Genomic DNA, 26336 nt, shown 5'->3' on the forward strand with positions numbered 1-26336 from the left:
ACAGATACCCGGGAGTGAGTTACAGACTGGAATCTAATCGAGGGGTTCGGGGTTGTTTATATATAGAATAACAGATACCCGGGAGTGAGTTACAGACTGGAATCTAATCGAGGGGTTCAGGATGGTTTATATATAGAATAACAGATACCCGGGAGTGAGTTACAGACTGGAATCTAATCGAGGGGTTCGGGGTGGTTTATATATAGAATAACAGATACCCGGGAGTGAGTTACAGACTGGAATCTAATCGAGGGGTTCGGGGTGGTTTATATATAGAATAACAGATACCCGGGAGTGAGTTACAGACTGGAATCTAATCGAGGGGTTCAGGGTGGTTTATTATAGAATAACAGAGACCCGGGAGTGAGTTACAGACTGGAATCTCATCGAGGGGTTCGGGGTGGTTTATATATAGAATAACAGATACCCGGGAGTGAGTTACAGACTGGAATCTAATCGAGTGGTTCGGGGTGGTTTATATATAGAATAACAGATACCCGGGAGTGAGTTACAGACTGGAATCTAATCAAGGGGTTCGGGGTGGTTTATATATAGAATAACAGATACCCGGGAGTGAGTTACAGACTGGAATCTAATCGAGTGGTTCGGGGTGGTTTATATATAGAATAACAGATACCCGGGAGTGAGTTACAGTCTGGAATCTAATCGAGGGGTTCAGGGTGGTTTATATATAGAATAACAGATACCCGGGAGTGAGTTACAGACTGGAATCTAATCGAGGGGTTCGGGGTGGTTTATATATAGAATAACAGAGACCAGGGAGTGAGTTACAGACTGGAATCTAATCGAGGGGTTCAGGGTGGTTTATATATAGAATAACAGATACCCGAGAGTGAGTTACAGACTGGAATCTAATCGAGCAGTTCGGGGGGGTTTATATATAGAATAACAGATACCCGGGAGTGAGTTACAGACTGGAATCTAATCGAGGGGTTCGGGGTGGTTTATATATAGAATAACAGATACCCGGGAGTGAGTTACAGACTGGAATCTAATCGAGGGGTCCGGGGTGGTTTATATATAGAATAACAGATACCCGGGAGTGAGTTACAGACTGGAATCTAATCGAGGGGTTCAGGGAGGTTTATTATAGAATAACAGATACCCGGGAGTGAGTTACAGACTGGAATCTAATCGAGGGGTTCGGGGTGGTTTATATATAGAATAACAGATACCCGGGAGTGAGTTACACACTGGAATCTAATCGAGGGGTTCGGGGTGGTTTATATATAGAATAACAGTTACCCGGGAGTGATTTACAGACTGGAATCGAATCGAGGGGTTCGGGGTGGTTTATATATAGAATAACAGATACCCGGGAGTGAGTTACAGACTGGAATCTAATCGAGGGGTTCGGAGTGGTTTATATATAGAATAACAGATACCCGGGAGTGAGTTACAGACTGGAATCTAATCGAGAGGTTCGGGGTGGTTTATATATAGAATAACAGATACCCGGGAGTGAGTTACACACTGGAATCTAATCGAGGGTTCAGGATGGTTTATATATAGAATAACAGATACCCGGGAGTGAGTTACAGACTGGAATCTAATCGAGGGGTTCGGAGTGGTTTCTATACAGAATAACAGATATCCGGAAGTGAGTTACAGACTGGAATCTAATCGAGGGATTCGGGGTGGTTTATATATAGAATAACAGATACCCGGGAGTGAGTTACAGACTGGAATCTAATCGAGGGGTTCAGGGTGGTTTATATATAGAATAACAGATACCCGGGAGTGAGTTACAGACTGGAATCTAAACGAGGGGTTCGGGGTGGTTTATATACAGAATAACAGTTACCCGGGAGTGAGTTACAGACTGGAATCTAATCGAGGGGTTCAGTGTGGTTTATATATAGAATAACAGATACCCGGGTGTGAGTTACAGACTGGAATCTAATCGAGGGGTTCAGGATAGTTTATATATAGAATAACAGATACCCGGGAGTGAGTTACAGAATGGAATCTAATCGAGGGGTTCATGGTGGTTTATATATAGAATAACAGATACCCGGGAGTGAGTTACAGACTGGAATCTAATCGAGGGGTTCAGGGTGGTTTATATATAGAATAACAGATACCCGGGAGTGAGGTACAGACTGGAATCTAATCGAGGGGTTCAGGGTGGTTTATATACAGAATAAAAGATACCTGGGAGTGAGTTACAGACTGGAATCTAATCGAGGGGTTCGTGGTGGTTTATATATAGAATAACAGATACCCGGGAGTGAGTTACAGACTGGAATCTAATCGAGGGGTTCGGGGTGGTTTATATATAGAATAACAGATACCCAGGAGTGAGTTACAGACTGGAATCTAATCGAGGGGTTCAGGGCGGTTTATATATAGAATAACAGGTACCCGGGAGTGAGTTACAGACTGGAATCTAATTGAGGGGTTCAGGGTGGTTTATATATAGAATAACAGATACCCGGGAGTGAGTTACAGACGTGAATTTAATCGAGGGGTTCAGGGTGGTTTATATATAGAGTAACAGATACCCGGGACTGAGTTACAGACTGGAATCTAATCGAGGGGTTCAGGGTGGTTTGTATATAGAATAACAGATACCTGGGAGTGAGTTACAGACTGGAATCTAATCGAGGGGTTCGGGGTGGTTTATTATAGAATAACAGATACCCGGGAGTGAGTTACAGACTGGAATCTAATCGAGGGGTTCAGGGTGTTTTATATATAGAATAACAGATACCCGGGAGTGAGTTACAGACTGGAATCTAATCGAGGGGTTCAGGATGGTTTATATATAGAATAACAGATACCCGGGAGTGAGTTACACACTGGAATCTAATCGAGGGGTTCGGGGTGGTTTATATATAGAATAACAGATACCCGGGAGTGAGTTACAGACTGGAATCTAATTGAGGGGTTCAGGATGGTTTATATATAGAATAACAGATACCCGGGAGTGAGTTACAGACTGGAATCTAATCGAGGGGTTCGGGGTGGTTTATATATAGAATAACAGATACCCGGGAGTAAGTTACAGACTGGAATCTAATTGAGGAGTTCGGAGTGGTTTCTATACAGAATAACAGATACCCGGGAGTGAGTTACAGACTGGAATCTAATCGAGGGGTTCGGGGTGGTTTATATATAGAATAACAGATACCCGGGAGTGAGTTACAGACTGGAATCTAATCGAGGGGTTCGGAGTGGTTTCTATATAGAATAACAGATACCCGGGAGTGAGTTACAGACTGGAATCTAATCGAGGGATTCGGGGTGGTTTATATATAGAATAACAGATACCCGGAAGTGAGTTACAGACTGGAATCTAATCGAGGGATTCGGGGTGGTTTATATATAGAATAACAGATACCCAGGAGTGAGTTACAGACTGGAATCTAATCGAGGGGTTCAGGGTGGTTTATATATAGAATAACAGATACCCGGGAGTGAGTTACAGACTGGAATCTAATCGAGGGTTCAGGATGGTTTATTGATACAATAACAGATACCCGGGAGTGAGTTAGACAGACTGGAATCTAATCGAGGAGTTCGGAGTGGTTTCTATAAAGAATAACAGATACCCGGGAGTGAGTTACAGACTGGAATCTAATCGAGGGGTTCGGGGTGGTTTATATATAGAATAACAGATACCCGGGAGTGAGTTACAGACTGGAATCTAATCGAGGGGTTCGGAGTGGTTTCTATACAGAATAACAGATACCCGGAAGTGAGTTACAGACTGGAATCTAATCGAGGGGTTCGGGGTGGTTTATATACAGAATAACAGTTACCCGGGAGTGAGTTACAGACTGGAATCTAATCGAGGGGTTCAGGATAGTTTATATATAGAATAACAGATACCCGGGAGTGAGTTACAGAATGGAATCTAATCGAGGGGTTCATGGTGGTTTATATATAGAATAACAGATACCCGGGAGTGAGTTACACACTGGAATCTAATCGAGGGGTTCAGGGTTGTTTATATATAGAATAACAGATACCCGGGAGTGAGTTACACACTGGAATCTAATCGAGGGGTTCAGGATAGTTTATATATAGAATAACAGATACCCGGGAGTGAGTTACAGACTGGAATCTAATCGAGGGGTTCAGGGTGGTTTATATATAGAATAACAGATTCCCGGGAGTGAGGTACAGACTGGAATCTAATCGAGGGGTTCAGGGTGGTTTATATACAGAATAAAAGATACCTGGGAGTGAGTTACAGACTGGAATCTAACCGAGGTGTTCGGGATGGTTTATATATAGAATAACAGATACCTGGGAGTGAGTTACAGACGGGAATCTAATCGAGGGGTTCGGGGTGGTTTATATATAGAATAACAGATACCCGGGAGTGAGTTACACACTGGAATCTAATCGAGGGGTTCGGGGTGGTTTATATATAGAATAACAGATACCCGGGAGTGAGTTACAGAATGGAATCTAATCGAGGGGTTCAGGCTGGTTTATATATAGAATAACAGATACCCTGGAGTGAGTTACAGACTGGAATCTAATTGAGGGGTTCGGGGTGGTTTATTTGTAAAATAACAGATACCCGGGAGTGAGTTACAGACTGGAATCTAATCGAGGGGTTCAGGGTGGATTATATATAGAATAACAGATACCCGGGCGTGAGTTACAGACTGGAATCTAATCGAGGGGTTCAGGGTGGTTTATATATAGAATAACAGATACCCGGGAGTGAGTTACAGACTGGAATCTAATCGAGGGGTTCGGAGTGGTTTATATATAGAATAACAGATATCCAGGAGTGAGTTACAGACCGGAATCTAATCGAGGGGTTCAGGGTGGTTTATATACAGAATAACAGATCCCCGGGAGTGAGTTACAGACTGGAATCTAATCGAGGGGTTCAGGGTGGTTTATATATAGAATAACAGATACCCGGGAGTGAGTTACAGACTGGAATCTAATCGAGGGGTTCGGGGTGCTTTATATACAGAATAACAGACCTGGGAGTGAGTTACAGACTTGAATCTAATCGAGGGGTTCAGGGTGGTTTATATATAGAATAACAGATACCCGGGAGGGAGTTACAGACTGGAATCTAATCGAGGGGTTCAGGGTGGTTTATAAATAGAATAACAGATACCCGGGAGGGAGTTACAGACAGGAATCTAATCGAGGGATTCAGGGTGGTTTATATATAGAATAACAGATACCCGGGAGTGAGTTACAGACTGGAATCTAATCGAGGGGTTCAGCGTGGTTTATATATAGAATAACAGATACCCGGGAGTGAGTTACAGACTGGAATCTAATCGAGTGTTTAAGGATAGTTTATATATAGAATAACAGATACCCGGGAGTGAGTTACAGACTGGAATCTAATCGAGGGGTTCAGGGTGGTTTATATATAGAATAACAGATACCCGGGAGTGAGTTACAGACTGGAATCTAATCGAGTGTTTCAGTATAGTTGATATATAGAAGAACAGATACCCGGGAGTGAGTTACAGTCTGGAATCTAATCGAGGGGTTCGGGGGGGTTTATATATAGAATAACAGATACCTGGGAGTGAGTTACAGTGGAATCTAATTGAGGGGTTCAGGGTGGTTTATATATAGAATAACAGATACCCGGGAGTGAGTTACAGACAGGAATCTAATCGAGGGGTTCAGGATAGTTTATATATCGAATAACAGGTACCCGGGAGTGAGTTACAGACTGGAATCTAATCGAGGGGTTCGGAGTGGTTTATATATAGAATAACAGATACCCGGGAGTGAGTTACAGACTGGAATCTAATCGAGGGGTTCAGGGTGGTTTATATATAGAATAACAGATACCCGGGAGCGAGTTACAGACTGGAATCTAATCGAGGTGTTCGGGGTGGTTTATATACAGAATAACAGATACCCAGGAGTGAGTTACAGACTGGAATCTAATCGAGGGGTTCAGGATAGTTTATATATAGTATAACAGATACCCGGGAGTGAGTTGCAGACTGGAATCTAATCGAGGGGTTCGGAGTGGTTTATATATAGAATAACAGATACCCGGGAGTGAGTTACAGACTGGAATCTAATCGAGAGGTTCGGGGTGGTTTATATATAGAATAACAGATACCCGGGAGTGAGTTACAGACTGGAATCTAACCAAGGGGTTCAGTGAGGTTTATACATAGAATAACAGATACCCAGGAGTGAGTTACAGACTGGAATCTAATCGAGGGGTTCAGTGTGGTTTATATATAGAATGACAGATACCCGGGAGTGAGTTACAGACTGGAATCTAATCGAGGGGTTCGGGGTGGTTTATATATAGAATAACAGATACCCGGGAGTGAGTTACAGACTGGAATCTAATCGAGGGGTTCGGGGTGGTTTATATATAAAATAACAGATACCTGGAAGTGAGTTACAGACTGGAGTCTAATCGAGGGGTTTGGGGTGGTTTATATATAGAATAACAGAGACCCGGGAGTGAGTTACAGACTGGAATCTAATCGAGGGGTTCGGGTGGTTTATATATAGAATAACAGATACCCGGGAGTGAGTTACAGACTGGAATGTAATCGAGGTGTTCAGGATGGATTATATATAGAATAACAGATACCCGGGAGTGAGTTACAGACTGGAATCTAATCGAGGGGTTCAGGGTGGTTTATATATAGAATAACAGATACCCGGGAGTGAGTTACAGACTGGAATCTAATCGAGGGGTTCAGGGTGGTTTATATATAGAATAACAGATACCCGGGAGTGAGTTACAGACTGGAATCTAATCGAGGGGTTCAGGGTGGTTTATATATAGAATAACAGATACCCGGGAGTGAGTTACAGACTGGAATCTAATCGAGGGGTTCGGGGTTGTTTACATATAGAATAACAGATACCCGGGAGTGAGTTACAGACTGGAATCTAATCGAGGGGTTCAGGATGGTTTATATATAGAATAACAGATACCCGGGAGTGAGTTACAGACTGGAATCTAATCGAGGCGTTCGGGGTGGTTTATATATAGAATAACAGATACCCGGGAGTGAGTTACAGACTGGAATCTAATCGAGGGGTTCGGTGTGGTTTATATATAGAATAACAGATACCCGGGAGTGAGTTACAGACTGGAATCTAATCGAGGGGTTCGGGGTGGTTTATATATAGAATAACAGATACCCGGGAGTGAGTTACAGACTGGAATCCAATCGAGGGGTTCGGGGTGGTTTATATATAGAATAACAGATACCCGAGAGTGAGTTACACACTGGAATCTAATCGAGGGGTTCGGGGTGGTTTATATACAGAATAACAGATACCCGGGAGTGTGTTACAGACTGGAATCTAATCGAGGGGTTCAGGGTGGTTTATATATAGAATAACAGATACCCGGGAGTGAGTTACAGACTGGAATCTAATCGAGGGGTTCAGGGTGGTTTATTATAGAATAACAGAGACCCGGGAGTGAGTTACAGACTGGAATCTCATCGAGGGGTTCGGGGTGGTTTATATATAGAATAACAGATACCCGGGAGTGAGTTACAGACTGGAATCTAATCGAGTGGTTCGGGGTGGTTTATATATAGAATAACAGATACCCGGGAGTGAGTTACAGACTGGAATCTAATCAAGGGGTTCGGGGTGGTTTATATATAGAATAACAGATACCCGGGAGTGAGTTACAGACTGGAATCTAATCGAGTGGTTCGGGGTGGTTTATATATAGAATAACAGATACCCGGGAGTGAGTTACAGTCTGGAATCTAATCGAGGGGTTCAGGGTGGTTTATATATAGAATAACAGATACCCGGGAGTGAGTTACAGACTGGAATCTAATCGAGGGGTTCGGGGTGGTTTATATATAGAATAACAGAGACCAGGGAGTGAGTTACAGACTGGAATCTAATCGAGGGGTTCAGGGTGGTTTATATATAGAATAACAGATACCCGAGAGTGAGTTACAGACTGGAATCTAATCGAGCAGTTCGGGGGGGGTTTATATATAGAATAACAGATACCCGGGAGTGAGTTACAGACTGGAATCTAATCGAGGGGTTCGGGGTGGTTTATATATAGAATAACAGATACCCGGGAGTGAGTTACAGACTGGAATCTAATCGAGGGGTCCGGGGTGGTTTATATATAGAATAACAGATACCCGGGAGTGAGTTACAGACTGGAATCTAATCGAGGGGTTCAGGGAGGTTTATTATAGAATAACAGATACCCGGGAGTGAGTTACAGACTGGAATCTAATCGAGGGGTTCGGGGTGGTTTATATATAGAATAACAGATACCCGGGAGTGAGTTACACACTGGAATCTAATCGAGGGGTTCGGGGTGGTTTATATATAGAATAACAGATACCCGGGAGTGAGTTACAGACTGGAATCGAATCGAGGGGTTCGGGGTGGTTTATATATAGAATAACAGATACCCGGGTGTGAGTTACAGACTGGAATCTAATCGAGGGTTCAGGATGGTTTATATATAGAATAACAGATACCCGGGAGTGAGTTACAGACTGGAATCTAATCGAGGGGTTCGGAGTGGTTTCTATACAGAATAACAGATATCCGGAAGTGAGTTACAGACTGGAATCTAATTGAGGGATTCGGGGTGGTTTATATATAGAATAACAGATACCCGGGAGTGAGTTACAGACTGGAATCTAAACGAGGGGTTCGGGGTGGTTTATATACAGAATAACAGTTACCCGGGAGTGAGTTACAGACTGGAATCTAATCGAGGGGTTCAGGGTGGTTTATATATAGAATAACAGATACCCGGGTGTGAGTTACAGACTGGAATCTAATCGAGGGGTTCAGGATAGTTTATATATAGAATAACAGATACCCGGGAGTGAGTTACAGAATGGAATCTAATCGAGGGGTTCATGGTGGTTTATATATAGAATAACAGATACCCGGGAGTGAGTTACAGACTGGAATCTAATCGAGGGGTTCAGGGTGGTTTATATATAGAATAACAGATACCCGGGAGTGAGGTACAGACTGGAATCTAATCGAGGGGTTCAGGGTGGTTTATATACAGAATAAAAGATACCTGGGAGTGAGTTACAGACTGGAATCTAATCGAGGTGTTCGGGATGGGTTATATATAGAATAACAGATACCTGGGAGTGAGTTTCAGACTGGAATCTAATCGAGGGGTTCGGGGTGGTTTATATACAGAATAACAGATACCGGGAGTGAGTTACAGACTGGAATCTAATCGAGGGGTTCAGGATGGTTTATATATAGAATAACAGATACCCGGGAGTGAGTTACAGACTGGAGTCTAATCGAGGGGTTCAGGATGGTTTATATATAGAATAACAGATACCCGGGAGTGAGTTACACACTGGAATCTAATCGAGGGGTTCGGAGTGGTTTATATATAGAATAACAGATACCCGGGAGTGAGTTACTGACTGGAATCTAATCGAGGGGTTCGGGGTGGTTTATATATAGAATAACATATACCCGGGAGTGAGTTACAGAATGGAATCTAATCGAGGGGTTCAGGCTGGTTTATATATAGAATAACAGATACCCGAGAGTGAGTTACAGACTGGAATCTAATCGAGGGGTTCAGGATGGTTTATATATAGAATAACAGATACCCGGGAGTGAGTTACAGACTGGAATCTAATTGAGGGGTTCGGGGTGGTTTATGTGTAAAATAACAGATACCAGGGAGTGAGTTACAGACTGGAATCTAATCGAGGGGTTCAGGGTGGTTTATAAATAGAATAACAGATACCCGGGAGGGAGTTACAGACTGGAATCTAATCGAGGGGTTATGGGTGGTTTATATATAGAATAACAGATACCTGGGAGTGAGTTACAGACTGGAATCTAATCGAGGGGTTCGGGGTGGTTTATATATAGAATAACAGATACCCGGGAGTGAGTTACAGACTGGAATCTAATCGAGGGGTTCAGGGTGGTTTATATATAGAATAACAGATACCCGGGAGTGAATTACAGACTGGAATCTAATCGAGGAGTTCGGGGTGGTTTATATATAGAATAACAGATACCCGGGAGTGAGTTACAGACTGGAATCTAATCGAGGGGTTCGGGGGGGTTTATATATAGAATAACAGATACCCGGGAGTGAGTTACAGACTGGAATCTAATCGAGGGGTTCGGGGTGGTTTATATATAGAATAACAGATACCCGGGAGTGAGTTACAGACTGGAATCTAATCGAGGGGTTCGGGGTGGTTTATATATAGAATAACAGATACCCGGGAGTGAGTTACAGACTGGAATCTAATCAAGGGGTTCGGGGTGGTATATATATAGAATAACAGATACCCGGGAGTGAGTTACAGACTGGAATCTAATCGAGGGATTCAGGGTGGTTTATATATAGAATAACAGATACCCGGGAGTGAGTTACAGACTGGAATCTAATCGAGGGGTTCAGGATGGTTTATATATAGAATAACAGATACCCGGGAGTGAGTTACAGACTGGAATCTAATCGAGGGATTCAGGGTGGTTGATATATAGAATAACAGATACCCGGGAGTGAGTTACAGACTGGAATCTAATCGAGGTGTTCGGGGTGGTTTATACATAGAATAACAGATACCTGGGAGTGAATTACAGACTGGAATCTAATCGAGGAGTTCGGGGTGGTTTATATATAGAATAACAGATACCCGGGAGTGAGTTACAGACTGGAATCTAATCGAGGGGTTCGGGGGGGTTTATATATAGAATAACAGATACCCGGGAGTGAGTTACAGACTGGAATCTAATCGAGGGGTTCGGGGTGGTTTATATATAGAATAACAGATACCCGGGAGTGAGTTACAGACTGGAATCTAATCGAGGGGTTCGGGGTGGTTTATATATAGAATAACAGAGACCAGGGAGTGAGTTACAGACTGGAATCTAATCGAGGGGTTCAGGGTGGTTTATATATAGAATAACAGATACCCGAGAGTGAGTTACAGACTGGAATCTAATCGAGGAGTTCGGGGGGGTTTATATATAGAATAACAGATACCCGGGAGTGAGTTACAGACTGGAATCTAATCGCGGGGTTCGGGGTGGTTTATATATAGAATAACAGATACCCGGGAGTGAGTTACAGACTGGAATCTAATCGAGGGGTCCGGGGTGGTTTATATATAGAATAACAGATACCCGGGAGTGAGTTACAGACTGGAATCTAATCGAGGGGTTCAGGGAGGTTTATTATAGAATAACAGATACCCGGGAGTGAGTTACAGACTGGAATCTAATCGAGGGGTTCGGGGTGGTTTATATATAGAATAACAGATACCCGGGAGTGAGTTACACACTGGAATCTAATCGAGGGGTTCGGGGTGGTTTATATATAGAATAACAGATACCCGGGAGTGAGTTACAGACTGGAATCGAATCGAGGGGTTCGGGGTGGTTTATATATAGAATAACAGATACCCGGGAGTGAGTTACAGACTGGAATCTAATCGAGGGTTCAGGATGGTTTATATATAGAATAACAGATACCCGGGAGTGAGTTACAGACTGGAATCTAATCGAGGGGTTCGGAGTGGTTTCTATACAGAATAACAGATATCCGGAAGTGAGTTACAGACTGGAATCTAATCGAGGGATTCGGGGTGGTTTATATATAGAATAACAGATACCCGGGAGTGAGTTACAGACTGGAATCTAATCGAGGGGTTCAGGGTGGTTTATATATAGAATAACAGATACCCGGGAGTGAGTTACAGACTGGAATCTAATCGAGGGGTTCAGGATAGTTTATATATAGAATAACAGATACCCGGGAGTGAGTTACACAATGGAATCTAATCGAGGGGTTCATGGTGGTTTATATATAGAATAACAGATACCCGGGAGTGAGTTACAGACTGGAATCTAATCGAGGGGTTCAGGGTGGTTTATATATAGAATAACAGATACCCGGGAGTGAGGTACAGACTGGAATCTAATCGAGGGGTTCAGGGTGGTTTATATATAGAATAACAGATACCCGGGAGTGAGTTACAGACTGGAATCTAATCGAGGGGTTCAGGGTGGTTTATATATAGAATAACAGATACCCGGGAGTGAGGTACAGAATGGAATCTAATCGAGGGGTTCATGGTGGTTTATATATAGAATAACAGATACCCGGGAGTGAGTTACAGACTGGAATCTAATCGAGGGGTTCAGGGTGGTTTATATATAGAATAACAGATACCCGGGAGTGAGGTACAGACTGGAATCTAATCGAGGGGTTCAGGGTGGTTTATATACAGAATAAAAGATACCTGGGAGTGAGTTACAGACTGGAATCTAATCGAGGTGTTCGGGATGGTTTATATATAGAATAACAGATACCTGGGAGTGAGTTTCAGACTGGAATCTAATCGAGGGGTTCGGGGTGGTTTATATACAGAATAACAGATACCGGGAGTGAGTTACAGACTGGAATCTAATAGAGGGGTTCAGGATGGTTTATATATAGAATAACAGATACCCGGGAGTGAGTTACAGACTGGAGTCTAATCGAGGGGTTCAGGATGGTTTATATATAGAATAACAGATACCCGGGAGTGAGTTACACACTGGAATCTAATCGAGGGGTTCGGGGTGGTTTATATATAGAATAACAGATACCCGGGAGTGAGTTACTGACTGGAATCTAATCGAGGGGTTCGGGGTGGTTTATATATAGAATAACATATACCCGGGAGTGAGTTACAGAATGGAATCTAATCGAGGGGTTCAGGCTGGTTTATATATAGAATAACAGATACCCGAGAGTGAGTTACAGACTGGAATCTAATCGAGGGGTTCAGGATGGTTTATATATAGAATAACAGATACCCGGGAGTGAGTTACAGACTGGAATCTAATTGAGGGGTTCGGGGTGGTTTATATGTAAAATAACAGATACCAGGGAGTGAGTTACAGACTGGAATCTAATCGAGGGGTTCAGGGTGGTTTATAAATAGAATAACAGATACCCGGGAGGGAGTTACAGACTGGAATCTAATCGAGGGGTTATGGGTGGTTTATATATAGAATAACAGATACCCGGGAGTGAGTTACAGACTGGAATCTAATCGAGGGGTTCAGGGTGGTTTATAAATAGAATAACAGATACCCGGGAGGGAGTTACAGACTGGAATCTAATCGAGGGGTTATGGGTGGTTTATATATAGAATAACAGATACCCGGGAGGGAGTTACAGACTGGAATCTAATCGAGGGGTTCAGGGTGGTTTATATATAGAATAACCGATACCCGGGAGTGAGTTACAGACTGGAATCTAATCAAGGGGTTTGGGGTGGTTTATATATAGAATAACAGATACCCGGGAGTGAGTTACAGACTGGAATCTAATCGAGGGGTTCAGGGTGGTTTGTATATAGAATAACAGATACCTGGGAGTGAGTTACAGACTGGAATCTAATCGAGGGGTTCAGGGTGGTTTATATATAGAATAACAGATACCCGGGAGTGAATTACAGACTGGAATCTAATCGAGGAGTTCGGGGTGGTTTATATATAGAATAACAGATACCCGGGAGTGAGTTACAGACTGGAATCTAATCGAGGGGTTCGGGGTGGTTTATATATAGAATAACAGATACCCGGGAGTGAGTTACAGACTGGAATCTAATCAAGGGGTTCGGGGTGGTATATATATAGAATAACAGATACCCGGGAGTGAGTTACAGACTGGAATCTAATCGAGGGGTTCAGGCTGGTTTATATATAGAATAACAGATACCCGGGAGTGAGTTACAGACTGGAATCTAATCAAGGGGTTCGGGGTGGTATATATATATAGAATAATAGATACCCGGGAGTGAGTTACAGACTGGAATCTAATCGAGGGGTTCGGGGTGGTTTATATATAGAATAACAGATACCCGGGAGTGAGTTACAGACTGGAATCTAATCGAGGGGTTCAGGATGGTTTATATATAGAATAACAGATACCCGGGAGTGAGTTACAGACTGGAATCTAATCGAGGGATTCAGGGTGGTTTATATATAGAATAACAGATACCCAGGAGTGAGTTACAGACTGGAATCGAATCGAGGGGTTCGGGGTGGTTTATATATAGAATAACAGATACCCGGGAGTGAGTTACAGACTGGAATCTAATCGAGGGGTTCGGGGTGGTTTATATATAGAATAACAGATACCCGGGAGTGAGTTACAGACTGGAATCTAATCGAGGGGTTCGGGGTGGTATATATATAGAATAACAGATACCCGGGAGTGAGTTACAGACTGGAATCTAATCGAGGGGTTCAGGCTGGTTTATATATAGAATAACAGATACCCGGGAGTGAGTTACAGACTGGAATCTAATCGAGGGGTTCGGGGGGGTTTATATATAGAATAACAGATACCCGGGAGTGAGTTACAGACTGGAATCTAATCGAGGGGTTCGGGGTGGTTTATATATAGAATAACAGATACCCGGGAGTGAGTTACAGACTGGAATCTAATCGAGGGGTTCGGGGTGGTTTATATATAGAATAACAGATACCCGGGAGTGAGTTACAGACTGGAATCTAATCGAGGGGTTCAGGATGGTTTATATATAGAATAACAGATACCCGGGAGTGAGTTACAGACTGGAATATAATCGAGGGGTTCGGGGTGGTTTATATATAGAATAACAGATACCCGGGAGTGAGTTACAGACTGGAATCTAATCGAGGGGTTCAGGATAGTTTATATATAGAATAACAGATACCCAGGAGTGAGTTACAGACTGGAATCTAATCGAGGGGTTCGGGGTGGTTTATATATAGTATCACAGATACCCGGGAGTGAGTTACAGACTGGAATCTAATCGAGGGGTTCGGGATAGTTTATATATAGAGAATAACAGATACCCGGGAGTGAGTTACAGACTGGAATCTAATCGAGGGGTTCAGGGTGGTTTATATATAGTATCACAGATACCCGGGAGTGAGTTACAGACTGGAATCTAATCGAGGGGTTCGGGATAGTTTATATATAGAGAATAACAGATACCCGGGAGTGAGTTACAGACTGGAATCTAATCGAGGGGTTCAGGGTGGTTTATATATAGAATAACAGATACCCGGGAGTGAGTTACAGACTGGAATCTAATCGAGGGGTTCAGGGTGGTTTATATATAGAATAACAGATACCCGGGAGTGAGGTACAGACTGGAATCTAATCGAGGGGTTCGGGATAGTTTATATATAGAATAACAGATATCCGGGAGTGAGTTACAGACTGGAATCTAATCGAGGGGTTCGGGGTGGTTTATATATAGAATAACAGATACCGGGAGTGAGTTACAGACTGGAATCTAATCGATGGGTTCGGGATAGTTTATATATAGAATAACAGATATCCGGGAGTGAGTTACAGACTGGAATCTAATCGAGGGGTTCGGGGTGGTTTATATACAGAATAACAGATACCCGGGAGTGAGTTACAGACTGGAATCTAATCGAGGGGTTCGGGGTGGTTTATATATAGAATAACAGATACCCGGGAGTGAGTTACAGACTGGAATCTAATCGAGGGGTTCGGGGTGGTTTATATATAGAATAACAGATACCGGGAGTGAGTTACAGACTGGAATCTAATCGAGGGGTTCAGGGTGGTTTATATATAGAATAACAGATACCCGGGAGTGAGGTACAGACTGGAATCTTATCGAGGGGTTCGGGGTGGTTTATATATAGAATAACAGATACCGGGAGTGAGTTACAGACTGGAATCTAATCGAGGGGTTCAGGGTGGTTTATATATAGAATAACAGATACCTGGGAGTGAGGTACAGACTGGAATCTAATCGAGGGATTCGGGGTGGTTTATATATAGAATAACAGATACCCAGGAGTGAGTTCCAGACTGGAATCTAATCGAGGGGTTCAGGATAGTTTATACATAGAATAACAGATACCCGGGAGTGAGTTACAGACTGGAATCTAATCGAGGGGTTCAGGATAGTTTATATATAGAATAACAGATACCCGGGAGTGAGTTACAGACTGGAATCTAATCGAGGGGTTCAGGATGGTTTATATATAGAATTACAGAGACCCGGGAGAGAGTTACAGACTGGAATCTAATCGAGGGGTTCAGGATGGTTTATATATAGAATAACAGATACCCGGGAGTGAGTTACAGACTGGAATCTAATCGAGGGGTTCAGGGTGGTTTATTTATAGAATAACAGATACCCGGGAGTGAGTTACAGACTGGAATCTAATCGAGGGGTTCAGGGTGGTTTATTTATAGAATAACAGATACCCGGGAGAGAGTTACAGACTGGAATCTAATCGAGAGGTTCGGGGTGGTTTATATATAGAATAACAGATACCCGGGAGGGAGTTACAGACTGGAATCTAATCGAGGGGTTATGGGTGGTTTATATATAGAATAACAGATACCTGGGAGTGAGTTACAGACTGGAATCTAATCGAGGGGTTCAGGGTGGTTTATATATAGAATAACAGATACCCGGGAGTGAATTACAGACTGGAATCTAATCGAGGAGTTCGGGGTGGTTTATATATAGAATAACAGATACCCGGGAGTGAGTTACAGACTGGTATCTAATCGAGGGGTTCGGGGTGGTTTATATATAGAATAACAGATACCCGGGAGTGAGTTACAGACTGGAATCTAATCGAGGGGTTCGGGGTGGTTTATATATAGAATAACAGATACCCGGGAGTGAGTTACAGACTGGAATCTAATCAAGGGGTTCGGGGTGGTATATATATAGAATAACAGATACCCGGGAGTGAGTTACAGACTGGAATCTAATCGAGGGGTTCGGGGTGGTTTATATATAGAATAACAGATACCCGGGAGTGAGTTACAGACTGGAATCTAATCGAGGGGTTCAGGATAGTTTATATATAGAATAACAGATACCCGGGAGTGAGTTACAGACTGGAATCTAATCGAGGGGTTCGGGGTGGTTTATATATAGAATAACAGATACCCGGGAGTGAGTTACAGACTGGAATCTAATCGAGGGGTTCAGGCTGGTTTATATATAGAATAACAGATACCCGGGAGTGAGTTACAGACTGGAATCTAATCAAGGGGTTCGGGGTGGTATATATATAGAATAATAGATACCCGGGAGTGAGTTACAGACTGGAATCTAATCGAGGGGTTCGGGGTGGTTTATATATAGAATAACAGATACCCGGGAGTGAGTTACAGACTGGAATCTTATCGAGGGGTTCAGGGTGGTTTATATATAGAATAACAGATACGCGGGAGTGAGTTACAGACTGGAATCTAATCGAGGGGTTCAGGATGGTTTATATATAGAATAACAGATACCCGGGAGTGAGTTACAGACTGGAATCTAATCGAGGGATTCAGGGTGGTTTATATATAGAATAACAGATACCCGGGAGTGAGTTACAGACTGGAATCTAATCGAGGGGTTCGGGGTGGTTTATATATAGAATAACAGATACCCAGGAGTGAGTTACAGACTGGAATCTAATCGAGGTGTTCGGGGTGGTTTATACATAGAATAACAGATACCCGGGAGTGAATTACAGACTGGAATCTAATCGAGGAGTTCGGGGTGGTTTATATATAGAATAACAGATACCCGGGAGTGAGTTACAGACTGGAATCTAATCGAGGGGTTCGGGGGGGTTTATATATAGAATAACAGATACCCGGGAGTGAGTTACAGACTGGAATCTAATCGAGGGGTTCGGGGTGGTTTATATATAGAATAACAGATACCCGGGAGTGAGTTACAGACTGGAATCTAATCGAGGGGTTCGGGGTGGTTTATATATAGAATAACAGATACCCGGGAGTGAGTTACAGACTGGAATCTAATCGAGGGGTTCAGGATCGTTTATATATAGAATAACAGATACCCGGGAGTGAGTTACAGACTGGAATCTAATCGAGGGGTTCAGGGTGGTTTATATATAGAATAACAGATACCCGGGAGTGAGTTACAGACTGGAATCTAATCGAGGGGTTTGGGGTGGTATATATATAGAATAACAGATACCCGGGAGTGAGTTACAGACTGGAATCTAATCGAGGGGTTCAGGGTGGTTTATATATAGAATAACAGATACCCGGGAGTGAGTTACAGACTGGAATCTAATCGAGGGGTTCGGGGTGGTTTATATATAGAATAACAGATACCCGGGAGTGAGTGACTGACTGGGATCTAATCGAGGGGTTCAGGGTGGTTTATATATAGAATAACAGATACCCGGGAGTGAGTTACAGACTGGAATCTAATCGAGGGGTTGAGGATGGTTTATATATAGAACAACAGATACCCGGGAGTGAGTTACAGACTGGAATCTAATCGAGGGGTTCAGGATGGTTTATATATAGAATAACAGATTCCCGGGAGTGAGTTACAGACTGGAATCTTATCGAGGGGTTCAGGGTGGTTTATATATAGAATAACAGATACCCGGGAGTGAGTTACAGACTGGAATCTAATCGAGGGGTTCAGGGTGGTTTATATATAGAATAACAGATACCCGGGAGTGAGTTACAGACTGGAATCAAATCGAGGGGTTCGGGGTGGTTTATATATTGAATAACAGATACCCGGGAGTGAGTTACAGACTGGAATCTAATCGAGGTGTTCAGGGTGGTTTATATATAGAATAACAGATACCCGGGAGTGAGTTACAGACTGGAATCTAATCGAGGGGTTCAGGGTGGTTTATATATAGAATAACAGATACCCGGGAGTGAGTTACAGACTGGAATCTAATCGAGGGGTTCGGGGTGGTTTATATATAGAATAACAGATACCCGGGAGTGAATTACAGACTGGAATCTAATCGAGGTTCGGGGTGGTTTATATATAGAGTAACAGATACCCGGGAGTGAGTTGCAGATTGGAATCTAATCGCGGGGTTCGGGGTGGTTTATATATAGAATATCAGAGACCCGGGAGTGAGTTACAGACTGGAATCTAATCGAGGGGTTCGGGGAGGTTTATATATCGAATAACAGAGACCCGGGAGTGAGTTACAGACTGGAATCTAATCGAGGGGTTCAGGGTGGTTTATAAATAGAATAACAGATACCCGGGAGTTACAGACTGGAATCTAATCGAGGTGTTCGGGGTGGTTTATATATAGAATAACAGATACCCGGGAGTGAGTTACAGACTGGAATCTAATCGAGGGGTTCGGGGTGGTTTATGTATAGAATAACAGATACCCGGGAGTGAGTTACAGACTGGAATCTAATCGAGGTGTTCGGGGTGGTTTATATCAAGAATAACAGATACCCGGGAGTGAGTTACAGACTGGAATCTAATCGAGGGGTTCAGGATAGTTTATATATAGAATAACAGATACCCGGGAGTGAGTTACAGACTTGAATATAATTGAGGGTTTCAGGATATTTTATATATAGAATAACAGATACCCGGGAGTGAGTTACAGACTGGAATCTAATCGAGGGGTTCAGGTGGTTTATTTAGAGAATAACAGATACCCGGGAGTGAGTTACAGACTGAAATCTAATCGAGGGGTTCGGGGTGGTTTATATATAGAATAACAGATACCCGGGAGTGAGTTACAGACTGGAATCTAATCGAGGGGTTCGGGGTTATTTATATATAGAATAACAGACACCCGGGAGTGAGTTACAGACTGGAATCAAATCGAGGGGTTCAGGGTGGTTTATATACAGAATAACAGATACTCGGGAGTGAGTTACACACTGGAATCTAATCGAGGGGTTCAGGGTGGTTTATATACAGAATAACAGATACTCGGGAGGGAGTTACAGACTGGAATCTAATCGAGGGGTTCAGGGTGGTTTATATATAGAATAACAGATACCCGGGAGTGAGTTACAGACTGGAATCTAATCGAGGGGTTCGGGGTGGTTTATATTTAGAATAACAGATACCCGGGAGTGAGTTACAGACTGGAATCTAATCGAGGGGTTCGGGGTGGTTTATATATAGAATAACAGATACCCGGGAGTGAGTTACAGACTGGAATCTAATCGAGGGGTTCAGGATAGTTTATATATAGAATAACAGATACTCGAGAGGGAGTTACAGACTGGAATCTAATCGAGGGGTTCAGGGTGGTTTATATATAGAATAACATATACCCGGGAGTGAGTTACAGACTGGAATCTAATCGAGGTGTTCAGGGTGGTTTATATATAGAATAACAGATACCCGGGAGTGAGGTACAGACTGGAATCTAATCGAGGGGTTCGGGATAGTTTATATATAGAATAACAGATACTCGAGAGGGAGTTACAGACTGGAATCTAATCGAGGGGTTCAGGGTGGTTTATATATAGAATAACAGATACCCGGGAGTGAGTACAGACTGGAATCTAATCGAGGGGTTCAGGATGGTTTATATATAGAATAACAGATATCCGGGAGTGAGTTACAGACTGGAATCTAATCGAGGGGTTCGGGGTGGTTTATATATAGAATAACAGATACCGGGAGTGAGTTACAGACTGGAATCTAATCGAGGGGTTCGGGATAGTTTATATATAGAATAACAGATATCCGGGAGTGAGTTACAGACTGGAATCTAATCGAGGGGTTCGGGGTGGTTTATATATAGAATAACAGATACCGGGAGTGAGTTACAGACTGGAATCTAATCGAGGGGTTCAGGGTGGTTTATATATAGAATAACAGATACCCGGGAGTGAGGTACAGACTGGAATCTTATCGAGGGGTTCGGGGTGGTTTATATATAGAATAACAGATACCGGGAGTGAGTTACAGACTGGAATCTAATCGAGGGGTTCAGGGTGGTTTATATATAGAATAACAGATACCCGGGAGTGAGGTACAGACTGGAATCTAATCGAGGGATTCGGGGTGGTTTATATATAGAATAACAGATACCCAGGAGTGAGTTCCAGACTGGAATCTAATCGAGGGGTTCAGGATAGTTTATACATAGAATAACAGATACCCGGGAGTGAGTTACAGACTGGAATCTAATCGAGGGGTTCAGGATAGTTTATATATAGAATAACAGATACCCGGGAGTGAGTTACAGACTGGAATCTAATCGAGGGGTTCAGGATGGTTTATATATAGAATTACAGAGACCCGGGAGAGAGTTACAGACTGGAATCTAATCGAGGGGTTCAGGATGGTTTATATATAGAATAACAGATACCCGGGAGTGAGTTACAGACTGGAATCTAATCGAGGGGTTCAGGGTGGTTTATTTATAGAATAACAGATACCCGGGAGTGAGTTACAGACTGGAATCTAATCGAGGGGTTCAGGGTGGTTTATTTATAGAATAACAGATACCCGGGAGAGAGTTACAGACTGGAATCTAATCGAGGGGTTCAGGGTGGTTTATATATAGAATAACAGATACCCGGGAGTGAGTTATAGACTGGAATCTAATCAAGGAGTTCGGGGTGGTTTATATATAGAATAACAGATACCCGGGAGTGAGTTACAGACTGGAATCTAATCGAGGGGTTTGGGGTGGTTTATATATAGAATAACAGATACCCGGGAGTGAGTTACAGACTGGAATCTAATCGAGGGGTTCAGGATGGTTTATATATAGAATAACAGATACCCGGGAGTGAGTTACAGACTGGAATCTAATCGAGGGGTTCGGGGTGGTTTATATATAGAATAACAGATACCCGGGAGTGAGTTACAGACTGGAATCTAATCGAGGGGTTCAGGATGGTTTATATATAGAATAACAGATACCCGGGAGTGAGTTACAGACTGGAATCTAATCGAGGGGTTCGGGGTGGTTTATATATAGAATAACAGATACCCGGGAGTGAGTTACAGACTGGAATCTAATCGAGGGGTTCGGGATGGTTTATATATAGAATAACAGATACCCGGGAGTGAGTTACAGACTGGAATCTAATCGAGGGGATCGGGGTGGTTTTATATAGAATAACAGATACCCGGGAGTGAGTTACAGACTGGAATCTAATCGAGGGGTTTGGGGTGGTTTATATATAGAATAACAGATACCCGGGAGTGAGTTACAGACTGGAATCTAATCGGGGGTTCAGGATGGTTTATATATAGAATAACAGATACCGGGAGTGAGTTACAGACTGGAATCTAATCGAGGGATTTGGGGTGGTTTATATATAGAATAACAGATACCCGGGAGTGAGGTACAGACTGGAATCTAATCGAGGGATTCGGGGTGGTTTATATATAGAATAACAGATACCCAGGAGTGAGTTCCAGACTGGAATCTAATCGAGGGGTTCAGGATAGTTTATATATAGAATAACAGATACCCGGGAGTGAGTTACAGACTGGAATCTAATCGAGGGGTTCAGGATAGTTTATATATAGAATAACAGATACCCGGGAGTGAGTTACAGACTGGAATCTAATCGAGGGGTTCAGGATGGTTTATATATAGAATTACAGAGACCCGGGAGAGAGTTACAGACTGGAATCTAATCGAGGGGTTCAGGATGGTTTATATATAGAATAACAGATACCCGGGAGTGAGTTACAGACTGGAATCTAATCGAGGGGTTCAGGATGGTTTATATATAGAATAACAGATTCCTGGGAGTGAGTTACAGACTGGAATCTAATCGAGGGGTTCAGGGTGGTTTATTTATAGAATAACAGATACCCGGGAGTGAGTTACAGACTGGAATCTAATCAAGGGGTTCAGGGTGGTTTATTTATAGAATAACAGATACCCGGGAGAGAGTTACAGACTGGAATCTAATCGAGGGGTTCAGGGTGGTTTATTTATAGAATAACAGATACCCGGGAGAGAGTTACAGACTGGAATCTAATCGAGGGGTTCAGGGTGGTTTATATATAGAATAACAGATACCCGGGAGTGAGTTAGAGACTGGAATCTAATCAAGGAGTTCGGGGTGGTTTATATATAGAATAACAGATACCCGGGAGTGAGTTACAGACTGGAATCTAATCGGGGGTTCAGGATGGTTTATATATAGAATAACTGATACCGGGAGTGAGTTACAGACTGGAATCTAATCGAGGGATTTGGGGTGGTTTATATATAGAATAACAGATACCCGGGAGTGAGTTACAGACTGGAATCTAATCGAGGGGTTCAGGGTGGTTTATATATAGAATAACAGATACCGGGAGTGAGTTACAGACTGGAATCTAATCGAGGGGTTAGGGGTGGTTTATATATAGAATAACAGATACCCGGGAGGGAGTTACAGACTGGAATCTAATCGAGGGGTTCAGGGTGGTTTATATATAGAATAACAGATACCCGGGAGTGAGTTACAGACTGGAATCTAATCGAGGGGTTCGGGGTGGTTTATATATAGAATAACAGATACCCGGGAGTGAGTTACAGACTGGAATCTAATCGAGGGGTTCAGGGTGGTTTATATATAGAATAACAGATACCCGGGAGTGAGTTACAGACTGGAATCTAATCGAGGGGTTCGGGGTGGTTTATATATAGAATAACAGATACCCGGGAGTGAGTTACAGACTGGAATCTAATCGAGGGGTTCGGGGTGGTTTATATATAGCATAACAGATACCCCGGAGTGAGTTACAGACTGGAATCTAATCGAGGGGTTCGTGGTGGTTTATATATAGAATAACAGATACCCGGGAGTGAGTTACAGACTGGAATCTAATCGGGGGTACAGGATGGTTTATATATAGAATAACAGATAACCGGGAGTGAGTTACAGACTGGAATCTAATCGAGGGGTTCGGGGTGGTTTATATATAGAATAACAGATACCCGGGAGGGAGTTACAGACTGGAATCTAATCGAGGGGTTCAGGGTGGTTTATATATAGAATAACAGATACCCGGGAGTGAGTTACAGACTGGAATCTAATCGAGGGGTTCGGGGTGGTTTATATATAGAATAACAGAAAACCGGGAGTGAGTTACAGACTGGAATCTAATCGAGGGGTTCGGGGTGGTTTATATATAGAATAACAGATACCCGGGAGTGAGTTACAGACTGGAATCTAATCGAGGGGTTCAGGATGGTTTATATATAGAATAACAGATACCCGGGAGGGAGTTACAGACTGGAATCTAATCGAGGGGTTCAGGGTGGTTTATATATAGAATAACAGATACCCGGGAGTGAGTTCCAGACTGGAATCTAATCGAGGGGTTCGGGGGGGTTTATATATAGAATAACAGATACCCGGGAGTGAGTTACAGACTGGAATCTAATCGGGGGTTCGGGGTGGTTTATATATAGAATAACAGATACCCGGGAGTGAGTTACAGACTGGAATCTAATCGAGGGGTTCGGGGTGGTTTATATACAGAATAACAGATACCCGGGAGTGAGTTACAGACTGGAATCTAATCGAGGGGTTCAGGGTGGTTTATATATAGAATAACCGACACCCGGGAGTGAGTTACAGACTGGAATCTAATCGAGGGGTTCAGGGTGGTTTATATATAGAATAACAGATACCCGGGATGGAGTTACAGACTGGAATCTAATCGAGGGGTTCGGGGTGGTTTATATACAGAATAACAGATACCCGGGAGTGAGTTACAGACTGGAATCTAATCGAGGGGTTCAGGGTGGTTTATATATAGAATAACCGACACCCGGGAGTGAGTTACAGACTGGAATCTAATCGAGGGGTTCAGGGTGGTTTATATATAGAATAACAGATACCCGAGAGTGAGTTACAGAATGGAATCTAATCGAGGGGTTCAGGGTGGTTCATATATAGAATAACAGATACCCGGGAGTGAGTTACAGACTGGAATCTAATCGAGGGGTTCGGGGTGGTTTATATATAGAATAACAGATACCCGGGAGTGAGTTACAGTCTGGAATCTAATCGAGGGGTCCAGGATGGTTTATATATAGAGTAACAGATACCCGGGAGTGAGTTACAAACTGGAATCTAATCGAGGGGTTCAGGGTGGTTTATATATAGAATAACAGATACCCGGGAGTGAGTTACAGACTGGAATCTAATCGAGGGGTTCAGGATAGTTTATATATAGAATAACAGATACCCGGGAGTGAGTTACAGACTGCAATCTAATCGAGGGGTTCTGGGTGGTTTATATATAGAATAACAGATACCCGGGAGTGAGTTCCAGACTGGAATCTAATCGAGGGGTTCAGGGTGGTTTATATATAGAATAACAGATACCCGGGAGTGAGTTACAGACTGGAATCTAATCGAGGGGTTCAGGGTGGTTTATATATAGAATAACAGATACCCGGGAGTGAGTTACAGACTGGAATCTAATCGAGTGGTTCGGGGTGGTTTATATATAGAATAACAGATACCCGGGAGTGAGTTACAGACTGGAATCTAATCGAGGGGTTCAGGATAGTTTATATATAGAATAACAGATACCCGGGAGTGAGTTACAGACTGCAATCTAATCGAGGGGTTCTGGGTGGTTTATATATAGAATAACAGATACCCGGGAGTGAGTTCCAGACTGGAATCTAATTGAGGGGTTCAGGGTGGTTTATATATAGAATAACAGATACCCGGGAGTGAGTTACAGACTGGAATCTAATCGAGGGGTTCAGGGTGGTTTATATATAGAATAACAGATACCCGGGAGTGAGTTCCAGACTGGAATCTAATTGAGGGGTTCAGGGTGGTTTATATATAGAATAACAGATACCCGGGAGTGAGTTACAGACTGGAATCTAATCGAGGGGTTCAGGGTGGTTTATATATAGAATAACAGATACCCGGGAGTGAGTTACAGACTGGAATCTAATCGAGGGGTTCAGGGTGGTTTATATATAGAATAACAGATACCCGGGAGTGAGTTACAGACTGGAATCTAATCGAGGGGTTCAGGTGGTATATTTATAGAATAACAGATACCCGGGAGTGATTTTGTGAATGCCTTTAACTGAATTGAACCCATTTGTTTCTGGATTGTAGTACAGGAGTTGGAATCGGTTTCTATGGAAACAGCGAGATTAATGATGGGATGTACCAAGCAGCATTATCACTCGCTCAGATGAACCACACCCTGCTTACCATGGAGACTCTGGTAAGAGTGTCAGAGTATAGCTCATCCACCCAGTCACCCACCCAATCAATCCACTGGCAAGGTACACGATCGCCAATCACAAAGGCATCAGGGGAGAAGGTGGGTAGGTGGGGTATTGGGGGATACGGGGAGAAGGTGGGTCAGTGGGGGATTGAGGGATACGGGGAGAAGGTGGGTAGGTGGGGGATTCAGAGGTACGGGGAGAAGGTGGGTAGGTGGGGGATTCAGAGGTACGGGGAGAAGGTGGGTAGGTGGGGGATTCAGAGGTACGGGGAGAAGGTGGGTAGGTGGGGATTGAGAGGTACGGGGAGAAGGTGGGTAGGTGGGGATTGAGGGATACGGGGAGAAGGTGGGTAG

At 43.1% G+C, this 26336-nt stretch overlaps 1 protein-coding gene across 1 annotated transcript in view; it reads left to right on the plus strand.

The window, feature by feature from the left end:
- The window catches only part of LOC140406131 (protein tweety homolog 1-like), a gene marked incomplete at its 3' end in the record, with an annotated part of 84958 nt that extends 58979 nt beyond the window's left edge, over positions 1-25979 (plus strand). Inside the window, exon 3 of the mRNA XM_072494276.1 lies at positions 25868-25979. Coding sequence (XP_072350377.1) covers positions 25868-25979 — 112 coding nt within the window. The remainder of the gene's footprint in view (positions 1-25867) is intronic.
- Positions 25980-26336: the final 357 nt, after the last annotated feature.

The sequence above is a fragment of the Scyliorhinus torazame genome, unplaced genomic scaffold, assembly GCF_047496885.1.
Source record: "Scyliorhinus torazame isolate Kashiwa2021f unplaced genomic scaffold, sScyTor2.1 scaffold_285, whole genome shotgun sequence".
Taxonomy (NCBI): domain Eukaryota; kingdom Metazoa; phylum Chordata; class Chondrichthyes; order Carcharhiniformes; family Scyliorhinidae; genus Scyliorhinus; species Scyliorhinus torazame.